Source organism: Vidua macroura, chromosome 9 (genome assembly GCF_024509145.1).
Source record: "Vidua macroura isolate BioBank_ID:100142 chromosome 9, ASM2450914v1, whole genome shotgun sequence".
NCBI classification, from domain to species: domain Eukaryota; kingdom Metazoa; phylum Chordata; class Aves; order Passeriformes; family Viduidae; genus Vidua; species Vidua macroura.
The window spans coordinates 27074403-27100609 of NC_071579.1; the positions used below are offsets into that span (position 1 = coordinate 27074403).

The 26207-nt window shown below is 42.8% G+C and overlaps 3 protein-coding genes across 4 annotated transcripts; 1 reads left to right on the forward strand and 2 right to left on the reverse strand.

Annotated features, from left to right (window-relative positions):
• Positions 1–1806: 1806 nt before the first annotated feature.
• On the reverse strand, positions 1807–11456 carry TXNDC12 (thioredoxin domain containing 12). The gene is made up of 7 exons (XM_053985008.1): positions 11282–11456; positions 9261–9321; positions 4391–4443; positions 3820–3893; positions 3214–3283; positions 3041–3124; positions 1807–2648 (listed from the first exon to the last, which is right to left on the reverse strand). Exons 1-7 carry the CDS (start codon positions 11370–11372, stop codon positions 2569–2571), a joined length of 513 nt encoding a protein of 170 aa, XP_053840983.1. The 5' UTR covers positions 11373–11456; the 3' UTR covers positions 1807–2568.
• Positions 6054–8033, reverse strand: KTI12 (KTI12 chromatin associated homolog). Its single transcript, XM_053985006.1, has one exon. It carries the CDS (start codon positions 7700–7702, stop codon positions 6980–6982), a length of 723 nt encoding a protein of 240 aa, XP_053840981.1. The 5' UTR covers positions 7703–8033; the 3' UTR covers positions 6054–6979.
• Positions 11457–12053: 597 nt separating the features above from the next.
• BTF3L4 (basic transcription factor 3 like 4) lies at positions 12054–21059 on the forward strand. 2 transcript variants are annotated; one of them, XM_053984725.1, is made up of 6 exons: positions 12054–12164; positions 13256–13319; positions 14164–14277; positions 16292–16493; positions 17684–17743; positions 18613–21059. In XM_053984725.1, the coding sequence occupies exons 2-6, from the start codon at positions 13266–13268 to the stop codon at positions 18657–18659; spliced, it is 477 nt and encodes a 158-aa protein (XP_053840700.1). In that variant the 5' UTR covers positions 12054–12164; positions 13256–13265; the 3' UTR covers positions 18660–21059. The 2 variants fall into 2 exon arrangements, with proteins under 2 accessions (XP_053840700.1, XP_053840701.1); XM_053984726.1 differs by lacking the exon at positions 12054–12164 and adding an exon at positions 12756–13044 and having other exon boundaries at positions 18613–20227.
• The last annotated feature ends 5148 nt before the right edge of the window (positions 21060–26207 follow it).

Sequence of the window (26207 nt, forward strand, 5' to 3'; positions counted from 1 at the left end):
GGGTAATGAAATAAGCTCTTCCTTCCAAAATACCAAGTCTGGAAGGCATGCAGTACTAAGGAGAGGAGATGTGTCAGAGAATATGTGAAGGAGGATAATTCTGAATCAAGGTGGTCTTAAATGTAAAGAATGATGCACATTGCCCGTACCTGTCACTGAAGAGAGATGTCTGTGGATGAAGAACTTCCTAAAAATTACTTTGAGGCCACATTGCTTCAGGCATCAGAGCATTTTGCAAAGAAAGGGACACTTCATGTACATCCCACAGGCTATACCTTCACTGCAGAGAGAAGAGCAGGGCAGAGCTGCTGCAAAATCATGCATGGAAACCCACAGAGGTGCACCCTGGTAATTTGCATCAGAGATTGCTTTTTAATTATGATTTGTTGTATCTTATCACAGATGAACATGCAAAGTCCTCCCCCTGCTGGTAAGTAAAAAAAGCCATTGCAATGATTTTTTAGTTATGTCAATCTAAAGCTCTAAATGAAACGATCATCAGATAGGAACTATTTTTTTATTTGCTCAACGGATAAAGCTGGGGAAAAAAGGGAATATTTTGGGCAACACAAATCCTTTTTTAAGGCTTATACAGATTTACTTTGAAGTTGATATGACTTGAGAGTAGCTGCTGAGTTCAATTCCATTGTTAATTTACTAGACAATTTGCAAGAGAAGCAGAGGATAAAGCCTGTAGTGTAACTATTAGCAGCTGAGCAGGGTAATTGCAATGTGCAATAATCCCATTAATTCCACTGAGTCCTTGTCTTTTAGTACCCAGTTGAGTTTTGGTGCCTAAAATTTCTTCGACAGACTGGTCTGGAAAGTGGAATTCCTAATACTGCTGAACAGTAAAAAATTATTCAGTAGACAAGTTGGGTTTATTGTACAAACAATTTTCCCACCTAATGTCCTCAGATGGCTCCTCAGTTAGTATCTGTAGAAAATGATCTCCTTGTTTGTTATGGGAAGTTATGGCAAGTGTCTATTGGACAGGATTTTTTGCTTGAGATGACTGATTTGGTGGCTGAGGGGAGAGCAGTAGGTGGTGTTTGGCTTTACTATGGCTTTCAACACTGTCTCCCAAAGCATCCCCACAGACAAACTGAGGAAGTACAACCTAAATAAAAGGGCAGTGAAAAGGATGTAAAACTGGCAGAACAGCTGGCCTGAAGGGGGCTCACCATTACTGGAGTACCCTTGGTTGGTACTTTTTAACACCTAACTCTAAGCAAACTGGCAGATGATACAAAGCTGGGGAGAGGGCTGACATCCATGTAACAGTGGTTGTGCTGCCACTGAGGACCTCAACAGGCTGGAGAAATGGGCAGAAAGGGCTCTCAGGAGGTTCAAGAAAGGGAAATCCAAAGTCCCTCAACTGGGGAGGAAGAACCTGTGCATCAGTAGAGTCTGGAAATCCATTTTGCTGCACAGGAGAATATGGGAATCCAGGTGGAGAACAAGCTGATCATGGGCCAGCAATGCACTCATGTGACAAAGAAGCCCACACATGCTGGGGTGCATTAGAAAAAGTGTCCCCAGCAGGTCAAGAGAGGTGATTTTACTCCTCTCTATTCTTCTCTTCAGTTCCAGTAAATAAACACATTGCCTTCAACAGTGTGGGTAGTGTAAGAATGGCTGAATTGTAATTGTATGGAAAAATAAATGATGTATTTTAATTATAAAAAGGAGAAACCTTCAGCTGTGACAGTCAACACTAATAATCACTGCAACACAAACAAAAACATATCCCCCTATGCTTAAAAATGTAAAGCTACACCCTTAACCACAAAACACTCTGCATGCTTATGTTTAAAAAGGTTTAATTTTTTTCACCCTGGTACAAAAATACAGTACAATGTGATGGCAAGGCATTCGCCAAAAACATTCAAAGAATAAAAGGGGAAACCCCGTAAAGCTTCAACATAACCCACCCTCACTTGATGGAACAATGAAAAGGTGAGTGCATAAGGAAAAAGTTATATTTCTGCCCAAAGGCAAATAAAGATGAATCACACAGTTTTACACAAAAATACATTTGCAGAGCTGATAATTCACATGCTACTTGGACATTCATGAAATGTAATCTACTTGGTGTAGTTGCAGAATTCATGGTTTTAAATATCTAGAAAACAACTGGCCCAGGAACGTGCCCCAGTGGTGGGAATGCCCAGTAAAAACGATGGCATCACATAATACCAGTGAGAAAAGAGAGATTCAACCCTGATTGGTGTCAAAATGATGGCTACTTCTAGTTTTTCCCCATCACATTGTCCTCAAATCGTGTGTTCCCTACACACCTCCCTTTTAACACCAAATATTAGTGGTTGCTCAAACACACGCACAGATGTGTTTGCACATTACCCAGTTGCAAAGAACCACCACAGTTCAAACTGCCAGGCAGAGAAAAAACTGTAACTATTGTGTATGTGTGAATTCCAAACAGGGCTTTTAACCTAACATTGCTGACAGGGGAATTATGTCCCTTCAGTGCATCTACATTCTTGGTCTGTTTAATCATTTCCTCTTAGTTTTGAAGCGATGAAAAGGTATCATTCAGTGTATTCATTATAGTTCATCTCCCAGGTGCTTTTGTTTGAAAGCATCGCCTGTCAGCTTCTCCTGGGCCTCCTTCATCCCTTGGACAACTGAAAGATTACACAGAGAGGTACCAACCATTAATCTCAGGGTGAAAACATCAAGGTAATGAAAGTGTTTTAAAACAACAGTTACAGAATGTAGATCTACAGATTAATCTATAAGAAAAAAAAAACAGTCCTGCACCCTTATCCCAACTATGTGTGGCTGGATCATGCAAATTCCATGACTTCCCATGCCAGAACTGGAGACAAAATTAGGTCCTAGAGACTTTTAGTAGGTATTAAGGGGAATCATGATTCTGAATATGGTTCCTGAGGCATTAGAGAATCACTCACACTGCATTTAACCTATCCCAGTTATACTTTAAAGTAATATCATTTCTCTCCACTGCCAAAGCTTCATCTCACTAAAAATGAACTTCAAACAACTCAGCACATACCTTGATCAGCGTTGGTATAGAAATACTTGTAGCTGGGGTTTCCTCTCTCATTTATGATTTCTGGATGGACTTTTCCACTGGGGTCTATGAAATAAGAAATTCAAAAGGAAATTTAGATGGAAACAATAAGAACCCAGTGCTGTGAATGGACACAACAGCTATGGATGCCTTACCCATGAAAAGGATTCTGGGGATGTAACCTCCATCAGGACTAAAGGCTTCATCCTTTGGCTCTTCATCATCCTTCCACAGCAAGGCAGGAGAGAGGAAATATATTAGCAAGACATCTAACAAAACATGGTGACTTTTACAGAAATAAGTTACTGCCTTCAGGTTCCTTCTACCCTGAGCAATTTACATCTTGAAGAGATGCTAAGTAACTGCAAGGGAAGAAAGTTATTTTTACCTACATAAGTATCATTTGTGAAAACAATATTTTTCCTGGTCTGTCAATTTGCATTACCCACCCCACTCTGCTACAGGAATATTTGATATGTACTTGGAGAATGAACATAAATTCCTTTCTTGTGGAAACTGAATCACACAAGGTACAAACCCTTAAAGAGACAATGGCAGAGAGCCAGGTTTATAAACACAATTTAAAAAAACAGACTGAGAAAAAGTCTTTTTAAAACAATGAGCTCTATCAATCAATCCTGAATGCCTATTTAGAAGTGCAGGATTTAGGATGTACACAAAACAGGATGTAACCAGTTGAGTCAGATTCCAAATGCTTCATTGCTAGGCAGAACCTGGATACAGAGCAGAAAGCAGCCTACCTCAAGGTTGACCATTACAAAATTATGGGCAAGTTCAGAAATCTCCTTGGATTCAGCAAACTTCGGCTTTAAAGCTAAAGAAAAAAATTAAAATAAGAGGTATGCAAAAGCAGTGGAAAATATTTCAGATTTTCAGGTCAATATCAAAATCTCCACTTCACCCCTCCCTCTGGAGAGGTGGCACTTTTCAATAAGCAGTGAGTAAATGGAATATATGTATCCAACCCTTCCAGCCAGGCTCAGAAGAGGTGGTGACTGAAGCAACTCTTGCCTGGCAGCCATGGGCTGAAGCCTGCCCAACAAATATAGGTGGTTATATTTGATCCAGTACAACAGAAACAGAAATCCTGCTGTAAACCACCACTCCCACTCAACTACCTCATCCTTTAAGGCTTAGCCATACACCCAGCTTATTTGTTTGCTGTGACACTGCCATATTATGCCACTCTCAATGAAATACAAATACCATTAGTTACATTTGGATGCAAAATTCACATTTCTCATGGCTACATGATTTCTGTACAAAGGTTCATCAGAAATTTCAGCAAGCTCTAGTATTCAATGCGCTTACCTTTGCAAGCTCCACACCAGGACTTGTGGATGATAACCATAAGAGGCAAACCACTAGCAAAAAGAATATAGAAAATTGTCAAAGAAATTCTATTACATGTACAGTTTAACAGTCAAGGCTTCCTCAAAGGCAAAATGTAATGGGAAATAAGTCAGATGTAAAGAGATTATGGGGTGCTCTAAGATTGTCTTGCAAAAGGTTTTCCTAATCTTAAAACATGTGATAAACTAATTTATTAGAGCTGCCAGCCAATAACTGCTTGTGTAGACAAGGATATTTCTGTTCTTAGTTTAGATTTCCCAGATACACAACTGGTCATGCTTTTTTTTTCCTGGATTACTGGAAATGGTTAATGACAGCAGCTGCTTGAGAGATCTCAGGATGGATTTTCGTGGCTGCTTAAGGCAATCCAGCGGATGACAACCTCTCCTCGTTACAGCCCACGTCTCAGTCACCTCCTGTGACTAAGCCCTCCACTGAGCAACCAGCAAACCCAATAACGCAGCAAACCCTTTGGCTGCCTGCATGGCTTCCTCCACATTTGTATGCTGAAACTAATTGTGATGGATGTGTCCAGTACCAGGGCTAAAGAGAGGGACCTCCTCTGTGAGGAACTGCAGCCTAAATAAAGTGCAACGCAAAAGGACCCAAGTTATTTTTGCTTCCACTCTTTCCAAATAATTCATTTTACATTCACTAGTTATGCTACCCAGAGGTTAAGTTTCCATATAATAATGATATGGCTTCCAGAACAGTAAGAACAGCCCTAAAATTAGGTGGAGGACAGGAAGGAATCTGAAGAGAACATCCTAGATGGGTACTTCTTTCAGGATATGCCAACCAAAGCAAACTGTAAACTTTCTCCAACTGCAATCTTTGCACCATATTAGGGGATAAAAATAAAGTCAAATTTTCATATACATGAATTATTAACACCTTTGCACACAACAACATTAATTACTAGTAGAACTGATGTATGAGTTTTTCTTTAGGTGTAAATAGACATTAAAGGAAATCTCTACTTAGTAGTGTTAAATAATGAACTTTAAAATGAGGAAAGGGTGGAAATGAAGCCATTAACATTTAGAATTGTTCAAACATAAATTTGCCATCTATAATTAACTGATATGTCATCAGCTTTATATCTGCTTGCAGTAAGGAGCAAGAATACACATTTCCCTAGTAAAGCTTGCATTGCCTCAGTGCCTTCTCACTGACTTCTTTTCATTGTTTCTATAGAGAGGCCAAAATTATTTTGCTTATTTCTTGAGGAGAGGCTAATTTAGGACTGGATTTAAGATTGTTCTTATCATCAAGGATCAGTGATTCATGTTAAAAGAGTTCAGTGATCTGGTGGTTGGTACTGCCACACACTTTTTAAAAAGAAATTTTAAAAGCAGATTTTAAATGAAAGTGCTCACTTCCTTGAGATACCAACTCTTAGTCAGTGAGAACTCACAGAGGTTTGAGATAACTGATGTGTTTTCTCAGCTTTGCTCTCTTTTCTTTGACTGGTAAGATAAACTTATTTATATAAAAACTTTTTTGTAGTTCTGCAGTGCATAAAGCCCCTTAGCAGCTGGTGTGCCAGACAGACACTGTAACTGAAGTAACCCTTCCTGCCCCACTTCACCATTTCATCCAGTGAGCACTACAAGTAAAATTAAAACCAAAAGCCACCATTTATTAGAATGAAGCATCCACCAGAAAGTGAGAAGTTTATATAAGCTGTACCCAAAACTATTGGAAACTTAGCTACCCATGACAGCCAGTACAGACTTATGAGTTTCACACAGAACAGAAATAAATAAATTTATAAATACATTTATTTCTGTCATTTTAGCTCATTTTTTTCTATGACAGCACTCATTCTTAAGCAATTTATGTGTTTTTAAGGGTGTAAAATGATGGTTTTAAAGATGTATAATGACCTTGAAGAAAAAAGACAAGGCCAAGTTATTTCAGTAAAATAGTCCTGCAGGTAAATTAAGACTTTACTCCATTTAAGGCACACATTTTATTATTAGACCTGAAACAGAGAAGTTTGAGTCTGTTAAGCCAGCACCCTTTTGCAGTGCAGAGTTGAAAATCTCTCTTGGGTCAGTCAGATTTTTTGAAACAGTCACATCCTAAAAATATAGATTGTTCCAGTTCTGGACCTGAAGTCTCATCTGCAGTTTGACATTATCTGGTGGCAGCTCTGGAAAAACAATCTTCTTATTCCAGGCATACACATGCCAATGTGGAGAGAAAAGTCTGCCCTACAGTCATCACCTTTTACATTTTCACGTCACACTATTTGATTACTGGGGTTTGCATCTCCACAGGAGACTTCCCTTGCTTGGGGATGCACCAGTAGCTCTCCTTTTTGCAAGATGCCAGTAGGGAGAAGGCAGGGGTGAGGAACTGCTTCTCTGGAGATCCCCCCAGCAATGCAGCTGGCAGGGACACGGCGCCCATCTTCTCAGAGCTGCTGCTGCCAAGTGATCCGATCCCCGAGGTGGGACCCAGGCTCTGCAGGCACATTCTGCCCACTGCGAGTACTTCGGGGCCGGACCACCGCCACTGCTGGGTGGCACAGGTGACACTTCACTGGATGCTGCGGCTCAAGTATTGCAGGAACATACTGGCCAGCTGGGGCAGGTTTTCATCGCTGGGCTGCATCTTGGTATAGCTGATGAACTGTCTCCGCAGCCGGCTCAGCTCGGCCACGCTCACGGGCCGGCTCAGCACCAGTCCCTCGGCCACGCCGGGGACGCGGATGGTCTCCCCGGGCTGTGCCCCGCTCCTCTGCGCGGCCAGCACGGCGGCCAGCACGTCCTGGGTGACGCGGTCCAGCTGGTGCAGGAAGCCGCAGGACTGCAGCGGCTGCGTGCGGGTGGCGCGGTGCGGCGGCGGCGGGGCGCTCTCGAACAGCGCGGCGCGGATGGCGCCCAGCGGCAGCGGCTCCTCCCCGCGCACCGTGAACAGCGGCCGGTCCCAGCGGCAGCTCGGGTCGGGCTCCTCGAAGGGCGGCTCGTCGGGGCCGCCCGCGCCGCCGGCGCAGTACAGGACGCAGCGCGCCGTGCCCGCCTGCCGCGCCGCGCAGTACAGCTCGTAGCGGATGCTCCGCAGCTCGTTGCCCGCGTCCACGATCACCACGTCCCGCCGGCTCAGCCGCCGCTCCACCTCGGCCCGCAGCGCCGACCGGCCGCCCTCCGCCTCGGCCACGACGTGCGCCGGCCGCTCCGGGCCGCCCAGCGCCTCCCGCAGCTCGGCCGCCCGCCGGCTCTTGCCGCTGCCGGGCCGCCCGCACAGCACCACCAGCGGCATCGCTCCGCCAGCCCGACCCGGACGTGGAGCGACTGCTTCCGCCGGTCACACACACCCAGAGCTCGCCCGGCCCCGCGGAGCGCCCGGGCCGGGCCCCGCACGGCCGCCGCCGCGCAGCCCCCGGCGCGCTCCTCCTCCCCGCGGGCGCAGAGAATCGCCGCGCCCCAGCGCGGCTCTGGCACCGCGACACCGCCCCGCGAGGCGTCCCGCTTAAAAACGCCACGGCAGCAGTTGTTAGGACGAAGGGACCGCGCTCCCGCCCTCAGGAGACTTAATACCGAGAAGTCCCCAGCATCCCATGACATTGTGGAGTTTACAGAAGTGAAATCGAAGGTTTGGGACTTCCTAGACCACCGGCTCTGGTGCATCTCACTTGATGCATCCCAGATAATTTTGTGTAATTTTTCATCTCTTCATTTATGGTCAGACTTAGAAAAAAAAAATGTACTTTTTACGGTTATATTTTCTTTGCAACTAGTAGTTTCTCCCAATCCTTCAATTCAATAACACTCAAAGGCTGCCACGCTGAAATCAGCGAGAGATCCGTGCCTCAGCAATGAAAGGAGAGAGTGTTGCTCACACCCCATCCCATCCCTTGCTGCAGGGTCTTTTGGAGCAGGAACACTAATCCTGCCTAAACCTGAGAGTTCAGACCTTGCCATCCCTCCCACCCTCTTCTGTCTCATTTTAAAGCTTCCTCTGCTGCTGCTACAATTATAACTGTAAAAACTGAAATAATTTACTTTTTTTTTTTTTCAAAAATGCTAAAGTATCAAGTTATAAAAATTTGTAAGACTTCTGAAGTGTACCATCTGGGTTAATTCAATGTCTGCACTAGAGTGCAGAACTTGCCAGATGGATCAGTTTGAGGGCAGAGCTAAATTAAACAGCAAACCTGGAAGGCATGAGCAATTTCTGCTCATGTCAGCATTGTCAGATCTAGGTTATAAAGTTAAAATGCAAGTAGAATTTATAAGCATGCCATTCTTGGATTTTAACAAGAAGCAGAAGAAACTTTGAGAAAGAAAAAAAAAAAAAATCAAGATGTCATTTTTCATAGAGACATTGCTCTTTTTAGAATTTAAGCTTAGCCCAAACCAGGTTCTGTCATTTCACTACAGTTTGAAACTTCCAGATTTTTGCTGCAGATGGAAACAAAATACCTCATGCTGAGACCTCATGTATACAGGCACGAGGAATTTTAGGGAAGCTCTTAGCACTGCTGAGTTTAAGGCATTGAGCACCACTTACACTTGTATTTGTGTGTTTGAGAACCATATCTTTCTTTACTGTGATAAATAAATATTTTCTTGTTTCAAGAACATGCCAGGGCTTCAATAATTTAATTAGACTTCAGTGATTAAACCTAGGTGGAGCCTCAGCAAAGTTAACAAAATTCTGTATTTTCTCTCCAATAACCTGTAGGGATCTAAAGAGTCTCCTAAACCATTCTCATTTTTGGTAAAAGATACTATTTTCTGTGGTTAAATTTAGGGCTGAAATAGAACCATTGTGAATGCTTCTGAAGACAAATTTCTGTATTTAAAACCAAACATACCTGGCTGCTGCCTCTTTCTTCCCATCTTCTAGTGTTCTCCAATGAATATGATCTCCAAAACCTGCCAGAGAGAAGAGTTTATAAATGCTGCATATTTAACATGTCAGCTAATAGAGGAAAATAGCCCAACCCTTGAGTATTTTCAACTCATTTTATATTCTTTTTTTAAAGACAACTATAGCCCCACTTCTGGAAAGACTTCTGCAAATACTTACAGCCCACATAGTCATATGAGGAATCCCATTGAAATTAATTAGCAAAAACATACCATGCTCATGAATATTTCTATATATCTATGTAAATGACGCTAAAATCCCCCAAACAGATATTAAAATGGAAGTGCCTTCTGATTATTCTCCGTTTTTTTTCAGTCTGTGAACATTTATTATCTGATGAATGAGAAATTAAACATGTCAGGCTTTGGCTTCCTAAATCCCACTGAAGATGAACTAAACTGAAACTTAAAAATTTCAAGGCGAACATATGATCATTAATTGCTCTAAAGCTATTATGCTAAGTATTCCTGCTGATGATAATATCATGGAAGAGCAAGAAAGAACACCATTATACAGATTTCTGAGTGTTATAGTGACTGAACGATGCAGGAAACATTTTATCTGACATCAGATAACAAGTCTTGTCATGTCAATTGACTTAAGAGTGAGCCAGTGCATGTTTAACAGCTGCAAAGCAGTGACTGCCAGGGTTGGGTTTTTTTAGTAGCCAACAGAGCACATGGCCAAAAGCCACCTGGAAAGCTTAGATGAAGGAGATCCAGGAGCTGTACAAAGAGGAACTCTCTTGGAACACCTCCTCAGAGGTCTTGGTTCCAGTAATTAACAATTACTGTGCTGGATGGCCAAACACGAGCCTTGGTTTGCCCCTTCCCATCCCAAAGGGTTCGGATTAGTCAGGAACCCACCATGCCCCAGGTGCCTAGGGGAGGAGATTTTGGGAGCTACACAGAGATCAGGAGCCACAGACTGCCCGGTGCAGACATAGCGGAAAGTGGACATTTTCTCCAGTAGACAACTAGGGCAAAGAAGCTGGAGAAAGCCCAAAACAGCGTCAGGAAATCTTTGGGACACCTCTGTTCAGCATCCAGGTGGTGTGGACGCTAGCACAGTGTTTGTGTTACCTGATCTCTGCTGATATGAGCAACTGTGAACATAAATGATGCAACACATCAAACACATGAGCTCACGGCAGGGTGGGGAGGCCTCGTCCCTGTCCCCTCACACCCACACAGCAAGTGCTGAGGCAGCCCCCGACACAGGAGCACGTTTGTACGAGCTCAACATCCAGAGCAAAAACCCAGCTGGAATAGCACAAGTCACGTTTAGCCAGAATATTGACAAGTCAGCTATTTCAGTCGAAGGCCAAAACGTTAAAATAGGAAAAACCTTCTATTGTTCTAGCTGGGAAAGACTTTTCAAAAGCTTTTCTGTATTTAAAACAAACCCCACTTTGTGGTGAGCTACAGGGTGTTTTTAAAAGCATTGCCCAACACATTACAGAGCGTATCTTTTGAATGAAAGTCATCTGGGGAATTAAAGGGTGACTGGCTGGCTGGGATCCACACCACAGCTTTGCTATCATTGATCAAATTGGTTACAGCCAGCCTTGAGGAGGAGATTTACCTCTACGGCAAAGCCACCACCTGGGTGAAGCCCAGGGCCCAGATGAACCGGGCTATTAGACACGGTAATTAGGCAAGGAGCCTGGGCAAACCAGGAGTGAGGTGAGGAGCGGTCACCAAGGGCAAGGGAAGCCGAGGGCGGAGGGAAGGGCCATTCATCGCCTGCCAGGAGCCCGGCAGGCACGGGGGGCACCGCGGGGCTGCTCCCCCAGGGCTCCGCAGAGCCCTCCGAAGGGCTTCAGCAAGAACCCAACCACAAGGGCGGAGACCCCGCAAAGCCCCCCCGCACCTCCAGAGCCCCAAGCTGCGCCCTCTGCCCCCGCCCGGCGGCCCCCAGTGGGAACAGAAATTGGGGAAAGCCCGAAGAAAGCGTTTGTCTGACCCTTTCCGAGCCCTCCCGCGGCGGAGGCGGCGCAGGCCGCCAGCACCAGGCACAGGCAGAGGACGGAGGCTGCCGCGGGCTGAGCCTTCATGGTGTCTGCGCGGAAAGCGGCGGCACCGGGTACGGCCTCGAACCTCCGGACAGGACGGGACCCGCTTACCTAGACTTTTTTTTTTTTTTTAAACTCCTTTTTTTTTTTTTTTTTTTTTTTTTTTTTTTCTTTCCCCGTTTTAAAAGCCCAGGAAGTGATGTGTGGCGGATGTGGGCGGTGCGCCGCTCTGACGGCTCGTCCCGGCGGTGCCGGGGGAGGCAGCCGGCGGGAAGGGTGTGAGGGGCTTGGGATGAGCTCTGCTCCTTACAGGGAGCGGGGAGCCCCGGGGTAGGAGTCATCGCAGCCCAGAGTCCTGGTTACTCCCCCTGAGCAAACCCCAGCGTTATCCCAACGGGAGCAGGCAGCGGTGGGAGGGGAGTGGTTGCGGGTTTATTCTTCCCAAATAAACCCTTTTGTCGCGCTGCTCTCCGGAGTTGCCCAGCTGCCGGGAAGGCAAAACCGACCGCAAGCGCAGCGTGTGAGGGAGGGTTCACTACGGGGGACAGAGCGAATGGTGACGCGTTAGGAAGCGCCGCGTCCCAGTTTGGGTCACAGGGCACCGCTCCCTGCCCCGAGGCACGGGCGACTGCTGCTCCCTGGAGACTACAACTCCCAGCAGGCCTTGTTGCCACCCGTCTCTATGTAAATGAGGTGGGCGGGCCCGCCCATCTGCGGGCGGGCTGGCGCCGTCACGTGGCGCGGCGCTTCCTTTCTCTGTGCGCCTCTCTTTCCTTCCTCGGCCGCCATCTTGTTCTCGCCGCGTGTTGGCAGCGGGGGCTCCGCCGCGCTCAGGTGAGGGGGCCCGCTCTTCCCGCGTCCCGGTGTCTCCGTGTCCTGGTATCGCCGCGTCCCGGTATCGCCGCGTCCCCACCGGCCTGAGGCGGGGCGCCGCGGCAGCTCGGTCCTATCCCCTTGGGCAGTACTGGGCCGTTCCTCGAGGAGAGGCCGAGCGAGCGACCCCCTTGTGCGGGGGCTGCCCTGGCTCGCGGGGCCGCGGCTCTCCCGTGAGACCGCGGTTACACGGGCTCCTGAGGGATGAGCCGTGTTCCCCTCCCGCTCCCCGTGCTCTGAGGCTGCCCAGCGAACCACCCTGAGCCCCTTCTCCCGCCGCCCCGCGGGGTCCCTCCGTGCGCCGCTCCCTGCCCCGCTCCCGCTCTTCCCCCGGTCCTTCCCGGCACAAAGCACATGCGGAGATTTCCGGGGATCACTGGTGACTCGCTGGGGCAGAGCAGCGAAACGCATTCCTTTTGCTGGAAGGCTTGAGGCGTTTTTTCACCCATTATGGGTTTTCAGGGCTTTCAGCCTTTAAAGGTCCCACCTGACTCGTGGTAGAAGCACTGGACAAACTTCCCAGTCACTGTATTGGATGAAGAGCTACCAGAGTTCATGTAGTAAATATGTCCATACACGAACTTCACAGAGTTTGGATCTCGCTTATTAGCCATAAGTATCATAGATTCATTATATGAATACTGTCTCAGGTATTTTAGTGATGACTGTGTCCCTGGACCCTCGTAAAGATAAGGTGTTTTCCCAGGTTTGGGTCTGGCTGGAGCCAGTAATTCAGTTAAATACTTCGAGCAATAAACTGGCATCTTGGAAATGAGTACCGCGGCCTGATGCAGAATGCAATGTCCTGTGGAGTTGCCTCATCATGGCATAGACACTTCAGGTAGATGTGGGTCCTTCCTACTGCAGGACCACTATGGATTGCTTAGGTGGTGTGGCTTTAAAGCTCTGATTTTGTGTGTTTGTTTGACACGCTGTTTTGGGTGATGTTCTAGAAGTTTGGAAAACCTGCTGCAGTTGTAAGAGTACTCTTAAAATGGACTGTGACTTTGTTACTGTTTTGATGTTAAATTGAACTTGTTCTTGCTCTTTAGACGTAGCACTATGAACCAAGAAAAACTGGCCAAGCTTCAAGCGCAGGTCCGAATAGGAGGAAAGGTAAGAAAACCACCAGAGATGCATTTGAAAGTATAGGCTGAAGCTCATAGAAAGAGAAGGAAAAAATTATTTTCAGGCTTGACTAATACAGGTTTTTTGTGATCTGGCCCATAGTGCAGCTACCTGAAATGCAAGTTTCTTTCAGTTCACAACGGCTGGATGAGCAGTTTCTAGTGTGCAAGCATTGTTTTAATTCAATGACTTGTTGTGACCTGTGAAAGCTCCAGCTAATCTCACCTGTTGGATGTTCCAGTTCGCCTTTATGGTCTTCCTGTTGGGGATTTTCTTCTTTGTGCCTGCTTCAGGCACTGGCTGTGCACTGAGCTGTTTCTTTTCTCTGAGCTAGTGGGTGGTTAATATGACCAATAAAAAGGCATGATGTTTGTTCAGTGTGGGTGCTCATCCCCTGTTGTAGGGATGATTGTACAAAAGTTTGCAAAGCAGGAATTCCAAAATTGCTGTCTGTGGAACACTCTGAAAGCGTTAATGACTTGGTTGCCAAAGTGGGACTGTTTAAATCACTGTATTTGTGCTTTGTTTGGGAAAAAATATCTTGGGGAAACTTCATTATGTATTGCTTAATATTAAGTAGTATTTTTGTAGCCTGGGTTAGTGGAAGGGAAAATGTTCTGCTGTTTGGTATTTGGTCTTTATGCTTAAGAAAAAACTTTAAATTGGGAATGATGGCCAAAGCTGTAGGTAAAGGGAAATAAGTTGAGAAGTGTTTTTGTCTACAGAAGTGTCTCATAATTTGAAAGATGTTGCTCAGACTGTGCCCTGACTTTTGCAATTAGTGTTGTGAGATTTTGAGTGGAGCTGACTGTTGTCTCTTGATTCTTCCCAGGGAACAGCTCGCAGAAAGAAGAAGGTGGTACACAGAACAGCTACAGCTGATGACAAAAAACTTCAGAGTTCCCTCAAAAAACTGGCTGTAAATAACATTGCTGGCATTGAAGAGGTATAGTGAAAAAACAAGTGTTTCCTGTTTGAAGTTAAATTCACTCTATTGTTTTGGTGGTGGTGTGGTGGGGTTTGCTTTTGGTTTTGACAAGTTTTATCTTCCAAGCAAAAGCATAGAGATCTGGTTATTGAGAGGTAACGTTGTTTGATGTATTGTTGCCTCATTGGCATTAATATGTATGTGCCTGGAGAAGGAAAGGTGCAGGTTCTGCTGGCCAGGCAGTGTGTGGTGGAGGTAGTAAGCTCTGTGCTCTGTGTGTGTCTTGCATTTATTGCAGAACAAAGCTTCTCTTCATTCTTGACTTTTATGAACTTATTTACCTGCTCTAAAGAAAAGAGCAGGAAATGTACATGGACTGTGCAGGCACATCTAGAGCAAGTGTGGTGCAGAGTATGAAGGAAAGTTTAGAAACATCTTGAATAAGACCTTAAGTCTGTATTATCAAAATTAGGACCTTTTACTGCACAAAAATTGCTGGAATTGTTTGTAGTAGTTACAGGAAATGTTTTTTAAAGCACTGCAGAGTCTCTACAGAAGCAGTTTCTGTGTTAATGTAAGTGGGAATGTGAAGGTTTCAGGTGTTCCTTGAATAGCTCTCATTTACATGTATTAATAAAACATGTTTTCCACAACAGTGTAGTGAGTGACCCTCATACACGGGAAGAGGAGGAGGTTTCTTCATCGTGAGCTCAGTGTGGCTGCAGTACTTGTATTACTTGGTTAAAGAAGCAGAATATTTACTCTGTGATTAATTAATTGAAGCAGGATTGCAAGGTGCATGCAGAAGTCACTAAGTGCATTGCTCCTTTCCAAAGGCAAATGCAGATTCTATGTGGTTTGCCTGTAAGTTTTCAGACCTCTGTTACAGAAACAGTTTGGTGTGTCTGTTTTCTTGAGCTTAATACAAATATGCAGAGCTATATGAACTAAAGAAAGACATGGTTCTTCTTAGTGTATGTTCAGTTTTTTTTTTTTGAGCGCAGGATCTTTATTCAGACACACTTATTAAGGAATTTAAATATGTCAGTGTAGGAAGATGATGCAAAATGTTTCTACCTTGATGGCAAGAGACATAATTGTGGAATGTTTTATTCAAGTGAACGCAAGTTGACCTTGGTAAGCTTCGTGCAGATAGAAGAGTTGAGTCAAGCATGAGTAACACATTTGTGTCATTTTGAAAGAGGCTCTTAAGTAACAGGATAACTGTGCTTGAAGCCTTTACCATTTCCCCATTGGCAAAGGACAGGACATTGCTTAGTTTTGCAGGAAAGCAACACACCTGGATTTCCTGTTCAAAACATATTTGGAACTCTGCTGCTGTGTGAAGATTGAGATGTTTTTGTATTTTAGATCTCATCCTTAGTTCTGAATCCCTCTTTTCTCCCTGTAACTTGGAAACATTGCTTAATGTTTTTTTCATGTAAGTTTAATACCCCTGTTCTGTTGGATGGGTAGAACTCTCTTCCTATGGTCAGACAATTATTTTTTGCATAATAGTTTATCCATGCCCAGAAGAAAAAGCTTTTCAGCTTTCTAAAGCAGGCCACTACACTGGCTGTAAGATAGAATTCTTGGTGATTCAGAAGGCCGGGGAAGAAGAAGAGAGCAGGATCACTGTGTGGTGTCCTTAGTCTTAAGAGCCCTCATGGAGTTATTGGGAAGGTATTGGAAGTCTGTTCTAGTCCAGTTGGTACATAGTCCCTGCGTGTGCATCCCTGCCTTGAGCCAGTGTGAGTCCTGTGCCTTTGCCAGCTGGGAGGAAGCAGGAATGTTTTCCTGGTAGGTGACACAGGTACCTGTGAAAGGCAATGGCTTAACCTGATGTGGCAAGGTGCTGCTGTTGGAGCTTTGAATTTAGATGGTGTTAATTCCAGGTGCTTTTATCATATTATCCTTTAGGAGGAGTGCTAATTACGTAATTTTTGATATTTCAAATCTAGATTTTTGTTATTATGCTTGTGTAACAAGATGCTGCAGCACTTAGGTAAATGTTATTAATATATTTAAACAGGTGAACATGATAAAAGATGATGGAACAGTTATTCACTTCAACAACCCCAAGGTTCAAGCTTCCCTCTCTGCCAACACTTTTGCAATTACTGGTCATGCAGAAGCTAAACCGATCACAGAAATGCTTCCAGGCATCTTAAGCCAGCTTGGTGCTGACAGCTTAACAAGTCTCAGGAAGTTAGCTGAACAATTCCCAAGACAAGGTAGGTCTTTTTGGAATATTTCATTGCTGACTTAAAGAACATATGAACTACAGAAAGTTTTAACCCATATTTAACAACAGCATGTGACTTAAAGTCAGAAGTGTGTGTGTGTGCTTTTATTTATTTGCCACTGTTGTGGAAGTAGAGGGTGGGGGAAGACCTTTCTTTTTATCTTTGTTGATTCAAGATTACATAGTCAGGCCCTGATTTTAAAAAAATAGATAAGTCTGGCATGCTATGATAGCAGGTGTACAACTATATATGGCAGACTGCTATGGGGAAAGCAAGTTCATGTTTTTACTTGGAAAAACTCAACCAGTTCTTTTTGTCAGGGAACCTATTCTGTTTTCTTTCTTCATAAAAAACATTTCTATTGCAGTTACAGAAGAAAAAAAAAATGTTCTTCTGCTCTACAATTCGCTTTGGAATCCAACCAAGACTTAAAAAAAAAAACCTAGTTAAAAATCAAAGTTTTAATAGAAAACTAAAAAAAAACAAATCACAGTTATGCATACGAGTCTTTATTTTCTATTAATTTTAAAACTTTGGGAGCATGGGTGGAGGGGTGTATGTGGTATAACTATTACTGTAATTTTACAGTTAAAAAATGAAGATTAGGTACAGTTCCAGTTTAGACTGTTATGGCCATTAAAATTACTATAGTTGGATGTGTTGCAGTTGTGTTTGGAATGGAATATACATCACCTGTTCTAATGTTTTCAACAGTTACTCCTTTTAAATCAGTTTTAATTTCTCCAACATTCATGTTCAGAGTTTAAGTGAAAGGGTTTGTTTTTCTTCTTTAGCAATGTGTAAAATACCTTCAAAATTTAGAGAGATGGATCATCGTAAGCATATTTGAATCATATGATATGTTGGTCATTGGTTGGTGCCATATTATTGTTGCATTAAAACACAGGACTTCACTTAGAAGATTGAGTCATGCTGGGGGTTTTCTGCATCATTTGATCTCTTTCAAACTCTTTATGAATACCCCATAGCATCTGAAAATGGCTCTGCTAATGCTTTGCAGTCGTGCTGTTAACTCTCAGTACCTGGTCATTTGTGTGTTTGTCACTATTGGGGACTGGGGAAGTGCTTGCTTTTCTCATATATATGGTTTTTATTTTGTTGTGTGAGTGTCCCTGATTCTGTATTATGAGAACTCAGTACCAGATTTCTTTTTATAGTGTTGGACAGTAAAGCACCAAAATCTGAAGATATTGATGAAGAAGATGATGATGTCCCAGGTAGGCACATACACACTTTTATATCCACTTAATAGATAAATATTTTGATTGATTCACTTAAATATGTAGCTTTTGATGTGATCATACTTCTTGCTTGCTAAGGGAGGCTTCTTATATAAGACAGTGTTAAAATACAACTTGGTATTCCAGCTTTTGAAAAAGGGATTACCTTGGGCAGCTACCTTAAATATTGAGTGAAACTAGGTTAAAATAGTTTCAGTGAGGTTGAACAGGTATCTAAATATCCAAACAGAGGTTTAGGACTGCAAAATGACATAATTGGCATAGTTATCAGGTTGTTTTCATATCAGGGTCTGGAGTGGGAATTTTTATTTCTGTAGTGGAAGAAAAAAGGATTATGTCAGTGTCTGAAAGTAAATATAATAAGTGCTTTATTTGTCAGCAAATAACTATTTTATCAATAACCACATTGCACTGTATCCTTTGGTATGGTGTGTTAGCTAAAACAACATACGTGTGGACCAGAGATTCAATTCCTCCTGCCTTGGCACTGATTTATTTCTTTGTGACCTTGCATAAAATTCAATTCTCTAAAACGCCAGGCATTCTTTAAAGAATGCTGATGCTCAAAGCTCAACTACAGCTAGTAGAGCATCTTTGGAAATCAGATCTTAATCACTTAATGTTAGAATTTTCACTGTTGGAATGTTTCTGCATTTCTAGTTCTTTGTATACATTTAAACAACCAATATTTTCTAAAGCCCTTTGAAATCTGCCCACAAAGAAATGGTTTCCCCAAGTGTAATTAAGTACTATTTAATCTGTCCTGTAACTGTATGCATTTTCATTAAATTTACAAAGGTAATCTTACTGGCCATTACTGTATTAAATATCTTCGTCTTTTTCAGATCTCGTAGAAAATTTTGATGAAGCATCAAAGAATGAAGCTAACTAAAACATTAATAGTTCTGGAAGCTGGCATGGACTAGATTTAAGAAATCAGCTATGTGGTTCCAAAGTTTTAAAGAAACAGAGAACATCATCTGTTAATAGTTCAGTAATATAAATATTTTGTATTTTTATGATGCTGTTTGTTCAGCATTTTCTGTCAGTTGATTTTGCATTTTGCACTTACTCCCAGGATCTACTCTTTTGGTCAAAAAGAAATGTCAGTGCAGTTTGAGGGGTGTGTGTATGTGTGTGGGTGTACGTATAGTGGAGAACAAATTGGAGAACACGTATTTAACCATTTACCCTTTTCTTTTGGAAGTAGAAATAAAATGAATCTTCAGCATCATTACTTTGATTATCACCAAATAGTGCACAGAGGGAGTTAAGATTAACATCTTGTCCACATTTTGTGACCTGAATGCATTACACCATTAAAACTTGGGGTTAATTTGCTGTAATTATTGGACTTGCAGGTGCGTTTCTCAATGTACACGTATTTGTTATCAACCTTGTGTTGATCCCAGGGTTTAGGGGTGATGAGCTGTTTTAGAGGCTTGTTTGGTACAGTAACTTTTTCAAAACTTGGTCTCATCAAAGTTTTTTCAAATTTTTTTTTTTTTGTCTCTAAAGTTTTGATACAAGCTGATATTTGACTCCTTCCATGTAGACTTAGCAGTATGTTCTCCTGTTGGTTACTAAAGTATTTCCCAGTCAAAAGAAAAACACCTTGGTTCTCTACTGTCGGGTCACTTCTTAAGCTTGGAGGTCTGGTTGTTAACAGTCCAGTGCACCAGTTTTGCACAGTAACAGGTTTTTGCTTGAATAACTTCAGGCTGTTCTCTTGGCATGACTGCATTTACTAGCAGCTGATGATCCACTCTCATTCTTAGGGCACTAGGAACTGAATGCACTGTGTGAACAATGTTTAGGGTGGGAGGAAAGAGTTGTTGACACTTTGCCTTGCTTCCTGCTGGGCAGTTGGTGCAGTGACTAGCTCTAAAGGGATTTTTTTTTTTTTTTTTTTTTTTTTTTTTTTTTGCCTGTAACTTACCTTGGCCTATAACCTACCTCTAGGTTTGGTGTCATCTATGTAGTAGCTTCTTACAAAACACAAATGCTCCTCAGGCATAAGGAGGACATTGGGAGGTACTGTTGGTACAGTGCAGTATTTATGACCTTTCTTTAAAATGCTTAATGTGAAGCTGTTTTCTCAGAGGCTCTTTCAAGGTTCTTGATGTAATGTGCATTACAGTATAGTTAGACATCATTGTAACCTCTGTCAAGGGCAGCTGTGGCTTACAAAAGCCACTTTTTTTTTCTCTACATCTGTCACTTAACTATGGCTTAATTGGAATATATCAGCTTTTGGTGTAGGCTCATATGCTAGAGAACTGTAATAGTACAAGCAAACAGTCCATGAGTTCTGGAGACTTCATGAACCCACGGAAGTTGAGCTGTAGTGGTTCATCAGCTGAACTCCTCGGTTCATTTTCTAGGCTTTGTTCAGTTTTTCCTGTTATATTTTATATACTACGTGGATCTTACTACAAAATAAAATAACAGTACAAAAGAGGAAGTGCTCCCTCCTGTGTGTTGTCTGCTCCTCCCACCAGCACTGGCTGAGGAAAGCAGGTGGATGCAGCAGCTGTTTGAGACGGCACTGCATTCTTGGTGACAGTGACCAAGGAAGACATTGGGCTAGGGAGGGTCCTGTTAGAGCTCTAGGATTTCACACTCCCTATACTCACTCCTATTTTCTCTGTGGTGTTGAAAGAAACTTTCGTTTGTTTTATGGCTGATCAGCTGCAGATGATTTGTTCTGTTTATAAGGAGGAGATGTCTCCACAAATGCGTGCTCGGGCACATGGAATTGTCTTCTGCTGCCTCTGTGAGCCCAGGGAGCAAAGGAAGGACGTGAGACCACAGGTATTTGCAGTGTTCCTCTGTTTGCTTAAGAGGCACAAGTGAAGAACCTTTCCAAGTAGCAACAGTACAGAGTTGATATATGGGACATCCCCTTTCTAAATACTAATCAGATACTGAAAATTCCTGCTTGTTCGTTCTGATGCAGGAGGTATATCAAAAGTAATTCTGTGAGAGACTAAAAGTAAGCCTTGGAAACAATGATTCCCTCAGTTTATATAGCTGAACTTTCTGATTCCTACAAAATACTGATTTAGTTTTTGCTCTTGAATTTACATGTTAAACCCTCAATTTTTTCCTACGTTGACAACCAGTAAACCAACTAACTATGCTAGCTTATGTAGTTATATTATCTTCAGTTTTTTTTCACTGTATCTGGAAACAGTCAACCACTTATGATTTGCTGCTGGAAATACTAGAGCTTATCAATCATTAAACTGATTTTAATTAAAATTAGCCTATCGAGGCTGTTGTGGGAAAAGCTCTTTTTCTTTTGGATTCATTCATGGTATAACACAAACAGTGTTTGTACATGCTGATGGAAATGCAAGGTTACTAAAAATAGTTCTGGGGAGCATTGGTAAATAAAAACTCCCCTCATAAAGGTGAACACCATGTTCTTCTTTGCTTGGCTTGAAGCATGATACCACCATACTTCTGAAGCCCTTGTGCTTACTTGCTCACTACTTAACTCTGCTGATGTATTAAAGATACTGGTAATGCTACTGACATGTTAAATAACTTAGCAGTGATTGGAAAGTAGTGAGATGGAGCAGAAAGGAAATAAAAATGTCTCCTGGACTGTATGTGAGGGAGTCAGAGCTCGATCAGTGAAAATAAAAGAATCGGCAAATGTGTGAGACAGCAAACACTGACCTTCCTGCCCTGGCTGCTGGTGCATTTGTGTAGTTCCCTAGCTTATGGCAGGGAAACCTGGGTCTGGCTGGCTTCTCTGGGGCAGGAGAGAAGTCTGAAAACCTGCAATTGTTTCACAGTTTTCTCTATGGAAAAGAAATGCCTGTGTGTGATGGATGCCAGAGTTACAGCGCAGGCACTGGTGCTGGAGACTTGGGGCTGGGTGCATGGATTTCCCATGTAGAGCTGGAGAACAAAGTGAATTTACAGCTGGGAATGTTTGTAGGGTGGAAAGAGTTAATATAAAATGGACATTTAATGCACAATACAGACCTTGGACTTCTTGTTTTTAGCTTTTGTTATATAGCAATACTTGAAGAGTGCACAGGAATGATAAGGATGAATTTAGAACTGCTGTGGAAATATGTTGATAACTTGCTCATATTTGTCAACTTTCCATGGGAACTAGGAGTTGCTATGAGCTCCCTTCTGCCAGGATCTTCACAAATAATGTTTTGGATTTGGTGTGTACAAAATGAGCACTGGAGGTCTTACAGCTGATTTAATTAGTGAGCAGTGGGTTGATTGACGAGCGTACTTCAGTTAGCAGGAAGGAACTGAGGAAGCCATAAAAGCACAGTAAAGCTGTACTATGTATGAGATGAATTAATGTCTCTACTGAGGAAGGTCCAGGAAGGATATTCCTGAGGTTCCTTGGAATCAGGACCCATGCAGCTCTGGACAGTAGGAATTTACAGAGGGCTGAGCAAACTGCCCCTTAGGTGAAGGTGAGTGAGTGAATTCTTCCACTAGCACTGAAGATCAGTCTGCTCATATTATTCGAAGGCAGTACTGGTTTGCCCAACAAAGTGAGTAGTCTTTATTCTGGGGATCCAGATTTCACGAATTAAATGATCCCTGTTTTGTACTTGAGCAAATGAAGTGGTGCAGAAGAGAAGCACATCACAACAGCAGCCACTGCAGCTTCACAGAAGTGACAGCACAATTGCAGGGAATAGTTACTCACCTTTAAATGCTTTCCCATTAAATAATTTTTTTAATCCCTCTCTTTTAAAGACCAGTTTGCAGACACTGAAGAACTTAATGGATTTATCCAGAAACATGAGGGCTGCAGTATCAGGGATTTGGGGAGCAAGCAAAGACATTATTTCTAAAATTGGTATTCTTGGTCTGTTTGGGTGGAAGCTTGGGTTGCTATCTAGAGCAGGGTTATTGGGGCTTTCACTTCACATCCACCACTGTTACAGGACTAGAAAAAAAACCAGACTTGCACATCTTCCAGGGCCTTGGTTTGCATTTATTTCAGGAGTACTGCTCTGCCTCCTCTATGTGCTTTGTAAATTAATGAATACCAAACTGAATGTTTCTTGAGAGGAGAGAGCTACATCTCTGTGCAATTGGTATAAAAAGCTACTTCTGTGTGATAAACACATAGTATTTGATGGGTTCTCTGTGCTGTTAAGCTCCCACTAAACATCAGACCCCCAGCTTGCTCAGATGCTGCTTTTTTGTCAACTGTTATCTGTCAGATTCTCACATATTAGACAGCACCTCATTGAATTCTGCATTGCAGGTAGATTTTTGTAGCTAAGCTAAATTAATTGCCTCTTTGAAGTAAAAGGAGTTCAACTGCTCATTTGAGTTCTTGAATTTGTTTGTGATATTTTTGTTAAAAGTATGAATGCTAAGGCAAACATAGAAACAGAAAACCTTATTCCAAGGCGTTTTGACCTTTCAGTGCACATATCCCAGCTGAATAAAAGGAGTTATGCAACCTCATTGCACTTTCTTGCAACATCCTTGTTGCAGCTATAGTAACTGCTTATGTCAAAAAGTAATATTAGAAAGTATTTAATGTATTTTTAGATTCTGTCTAATGCAACTTAGCTGATAAAGAAGAGCCAGTGCTGTGAGACCAGCTCTCTACAGACATTGGGAAGTGTGGCGCAAACAACATTTTGAGAACAGCAGATCTCATTTTGAGGCCATGTGCGAAGCTGGAAATTTCCAAGCAATGCAAATGATTGCCTGACATAGGTAAGTGAAGATGTAAAATCTCAGCAGAGGTCAGCAGGATGCCAGACCTTTGCACACCAAGAGTGAAGCTTTCACTGATCTCTAGCTTTTCTGCTGCCAACAGAGCAAGGCTTCCCCTTCCTTTGCTTTCCCAAACTGACACCTGAGGTCAGCTGGACCAGCTTGCTCTGAAGCTACAGGAGCCCATCTTGTTGCCTTTGCCTCACTGCCTGCCAATGAGCTTGAAATGTTTGGGAGATAAAGGTTAACCCCCTGACAGGGAAGTGTTTGCAGGCAGGCTGGATGGGGATGGCCAGCAGCAAAGCAGCCTCACAGGCTGGGCTGAGCTGGCCCTTGAGCCCTGCTGCTGCTGGGGCTTGGCAAGACACTGTAGGGCAGCTTGTGCTGCTGCTGCCAGGGTCGTACGGAGTTTGGGAAGAGGGGAGGATTGGCCATATTGAAGCCTTGGGTGATGATGTTGTCAGATCCTCTAATTTGCAATTTGTTTCTAAATTTTTTGTTGTGAAATAGGAATTCTGTCCAGTTCACTCTGCCTGCACCATGGGCAGATATAAGCTGCCCATGTGAGCCCAGTGTGCCCTCACTGCCCTCTGCCCCAGCCACCCTACTGCTCCACAGCTGCACAGCCTTCCCAGTGAGCCTGTTCTGCATGTCTCCTAGATGAACACTGATTTACTGGGGCAAGCTGCTGAAGTTTTGATGATCCATGCTGCAGGTTCTTGTTCACTGAAAATCACTTTAAAATTTACTGACTGAGATATTTAATATGGAATTTCCACTTTTGTGACAAGATCTAGTTTCAAATGGTTTCTGACACATGCTGTTGAATTGAAGACAACCCTAGTTTGCTTACAGCATTGTTATAATCTCCAGGGAGTAGCAATGCAACTAAATTCCTGCTCTGTTCAGTTTGAAACCTTTGCTCTATTGCTGGAGACTTGGCCTGCTCTGTGATTGACACTTGTAATTAGTGACATCTTGCATGTTTCTGAAAGAATGCAAATACAGCCTAAAAGAATTTTTACTTTGAATAAGGATTTCTTCCCTTGTATATCTTAAGTTTTCCAAGCCTGCTTCCAGAGTTTAACTGAAAGACATCAGGTTTTCTCATGATCTCCTAATGGATATTTGGGCAATTTGCTGAGGCTTCCTTCTATTTTGATACAAAAGTGATGCCAGTCTTCTGAAAAACAGAGGATGTATTATTTTCTAGTCTTTAATATATCAGCTTTCAGCAGCATGATTTCAGTGTTGTTGTAAATTATTAACTTTTGAACACAGGGATATTATTGCCTCTAACTCTTCTCCTGCCCTTTGAGTTACAGGGTTGCTTTCATTGGCAGTGTGCACTGAGAAATCATGTTAGCCACTTGCAGCCCTAAAATTGTAATAGTTTATCCCATTACATGGTGATTTTTCCAGCTCAGTTCTCCTGAGAACCTTGAAATAGGTTTTCTTTTTTCTTTTAAAGGCTATAGTCAAATTTGAAGGGATAATCTAGCTATTGTTTCTAGTGGAATGCATGTTCTATCCTGATGATTTTGTAAATTATAGAGGATTTTTATAGTGCAGTCTGGGTCGCTGAGAACCTGGTGAGTTCTTTGAACAAGCTTGCTTTTTCTTTGGCTACAAGCAGACAAATATCATTAGCATCTTAAGTGATGGAAACTCTTCCATGAAAAATGCACACAGTCTTACTGGTTTTAATCTCCACAAGCACTTCATGGATTTGCAGCAAACTGTAATAAAAGGTTTAGATGTCTTATACCTCCATTTCCTCAATGGCTCACAGTAGCATCATCAGGAATGTACAGCTATTGCATTTGCCTTTGTGACTGCAGTTCTGTCATCTTCCCTTCTCTATAGCTGTTGTGGTATTGTCTGAGCAACAGGACTACTGAATTTGACTGCCATCACAGTGTGCTGATACTTCCAAACTACTCAGATCCTCATGTTCATTATGGTTCAGGATGCCCAGTATTTGTTGGAAAAGAAAAAATGCAAGTAGAAACTATTCAGAACAAGAATTCACTTGCATTGAATAAATATGGTGAGCAATTCTTTTTATTAGTTTCTCTGTTGAGACATTAATCTGTGTTAAAATTTGTATGAGATGTGCCTTGGTTTGATTTTTGCCCTTTTATCTTAGATAAGCCAAGATAAGAGAGGTCATTAAGTACTTGTCCTCAATTACTCCTGCCCTCATAAGCAGTCCCATGAAAAATTGCTGCAGGAGGAGTTACATGCATTGGTCTACATGCACAATAAAAACAAGGTTTAACAGTTGTTCCTACCATATTTAAGTAATCCTGTTAAAGCAGAAACAATTGCAAGTTTTATACTTGGAATATCTTTCTGGTCTGATGAAAGCAAAATAAAAGACAGATGTCAAAGAGCATTTTTCTTTCTCATTCCCCCACTCTCTTCCCAAAGAGTGCAGCTTCTTGATGTATGTGCTATTATTTACTGTGCCCTATTTAATTCTGTATCATAGTCAAAATTGTTTGAAAGGGTTCTGGCACTTTGAAATGGGCCAGAATGATACCAGCCTTTTTTAGCAAACTCAAAGCATTCATCTGACTGACTGCTGAGGTACGAACATGAACAACACACAGACATCTCTCACTGAGATGCTGAGGAAATAGCTGGTCAGGCCTTCCCAAGTGTCTGACTCACAGCACTCCACAAAATCTCAATCATGTGATTTAGCAAGGCA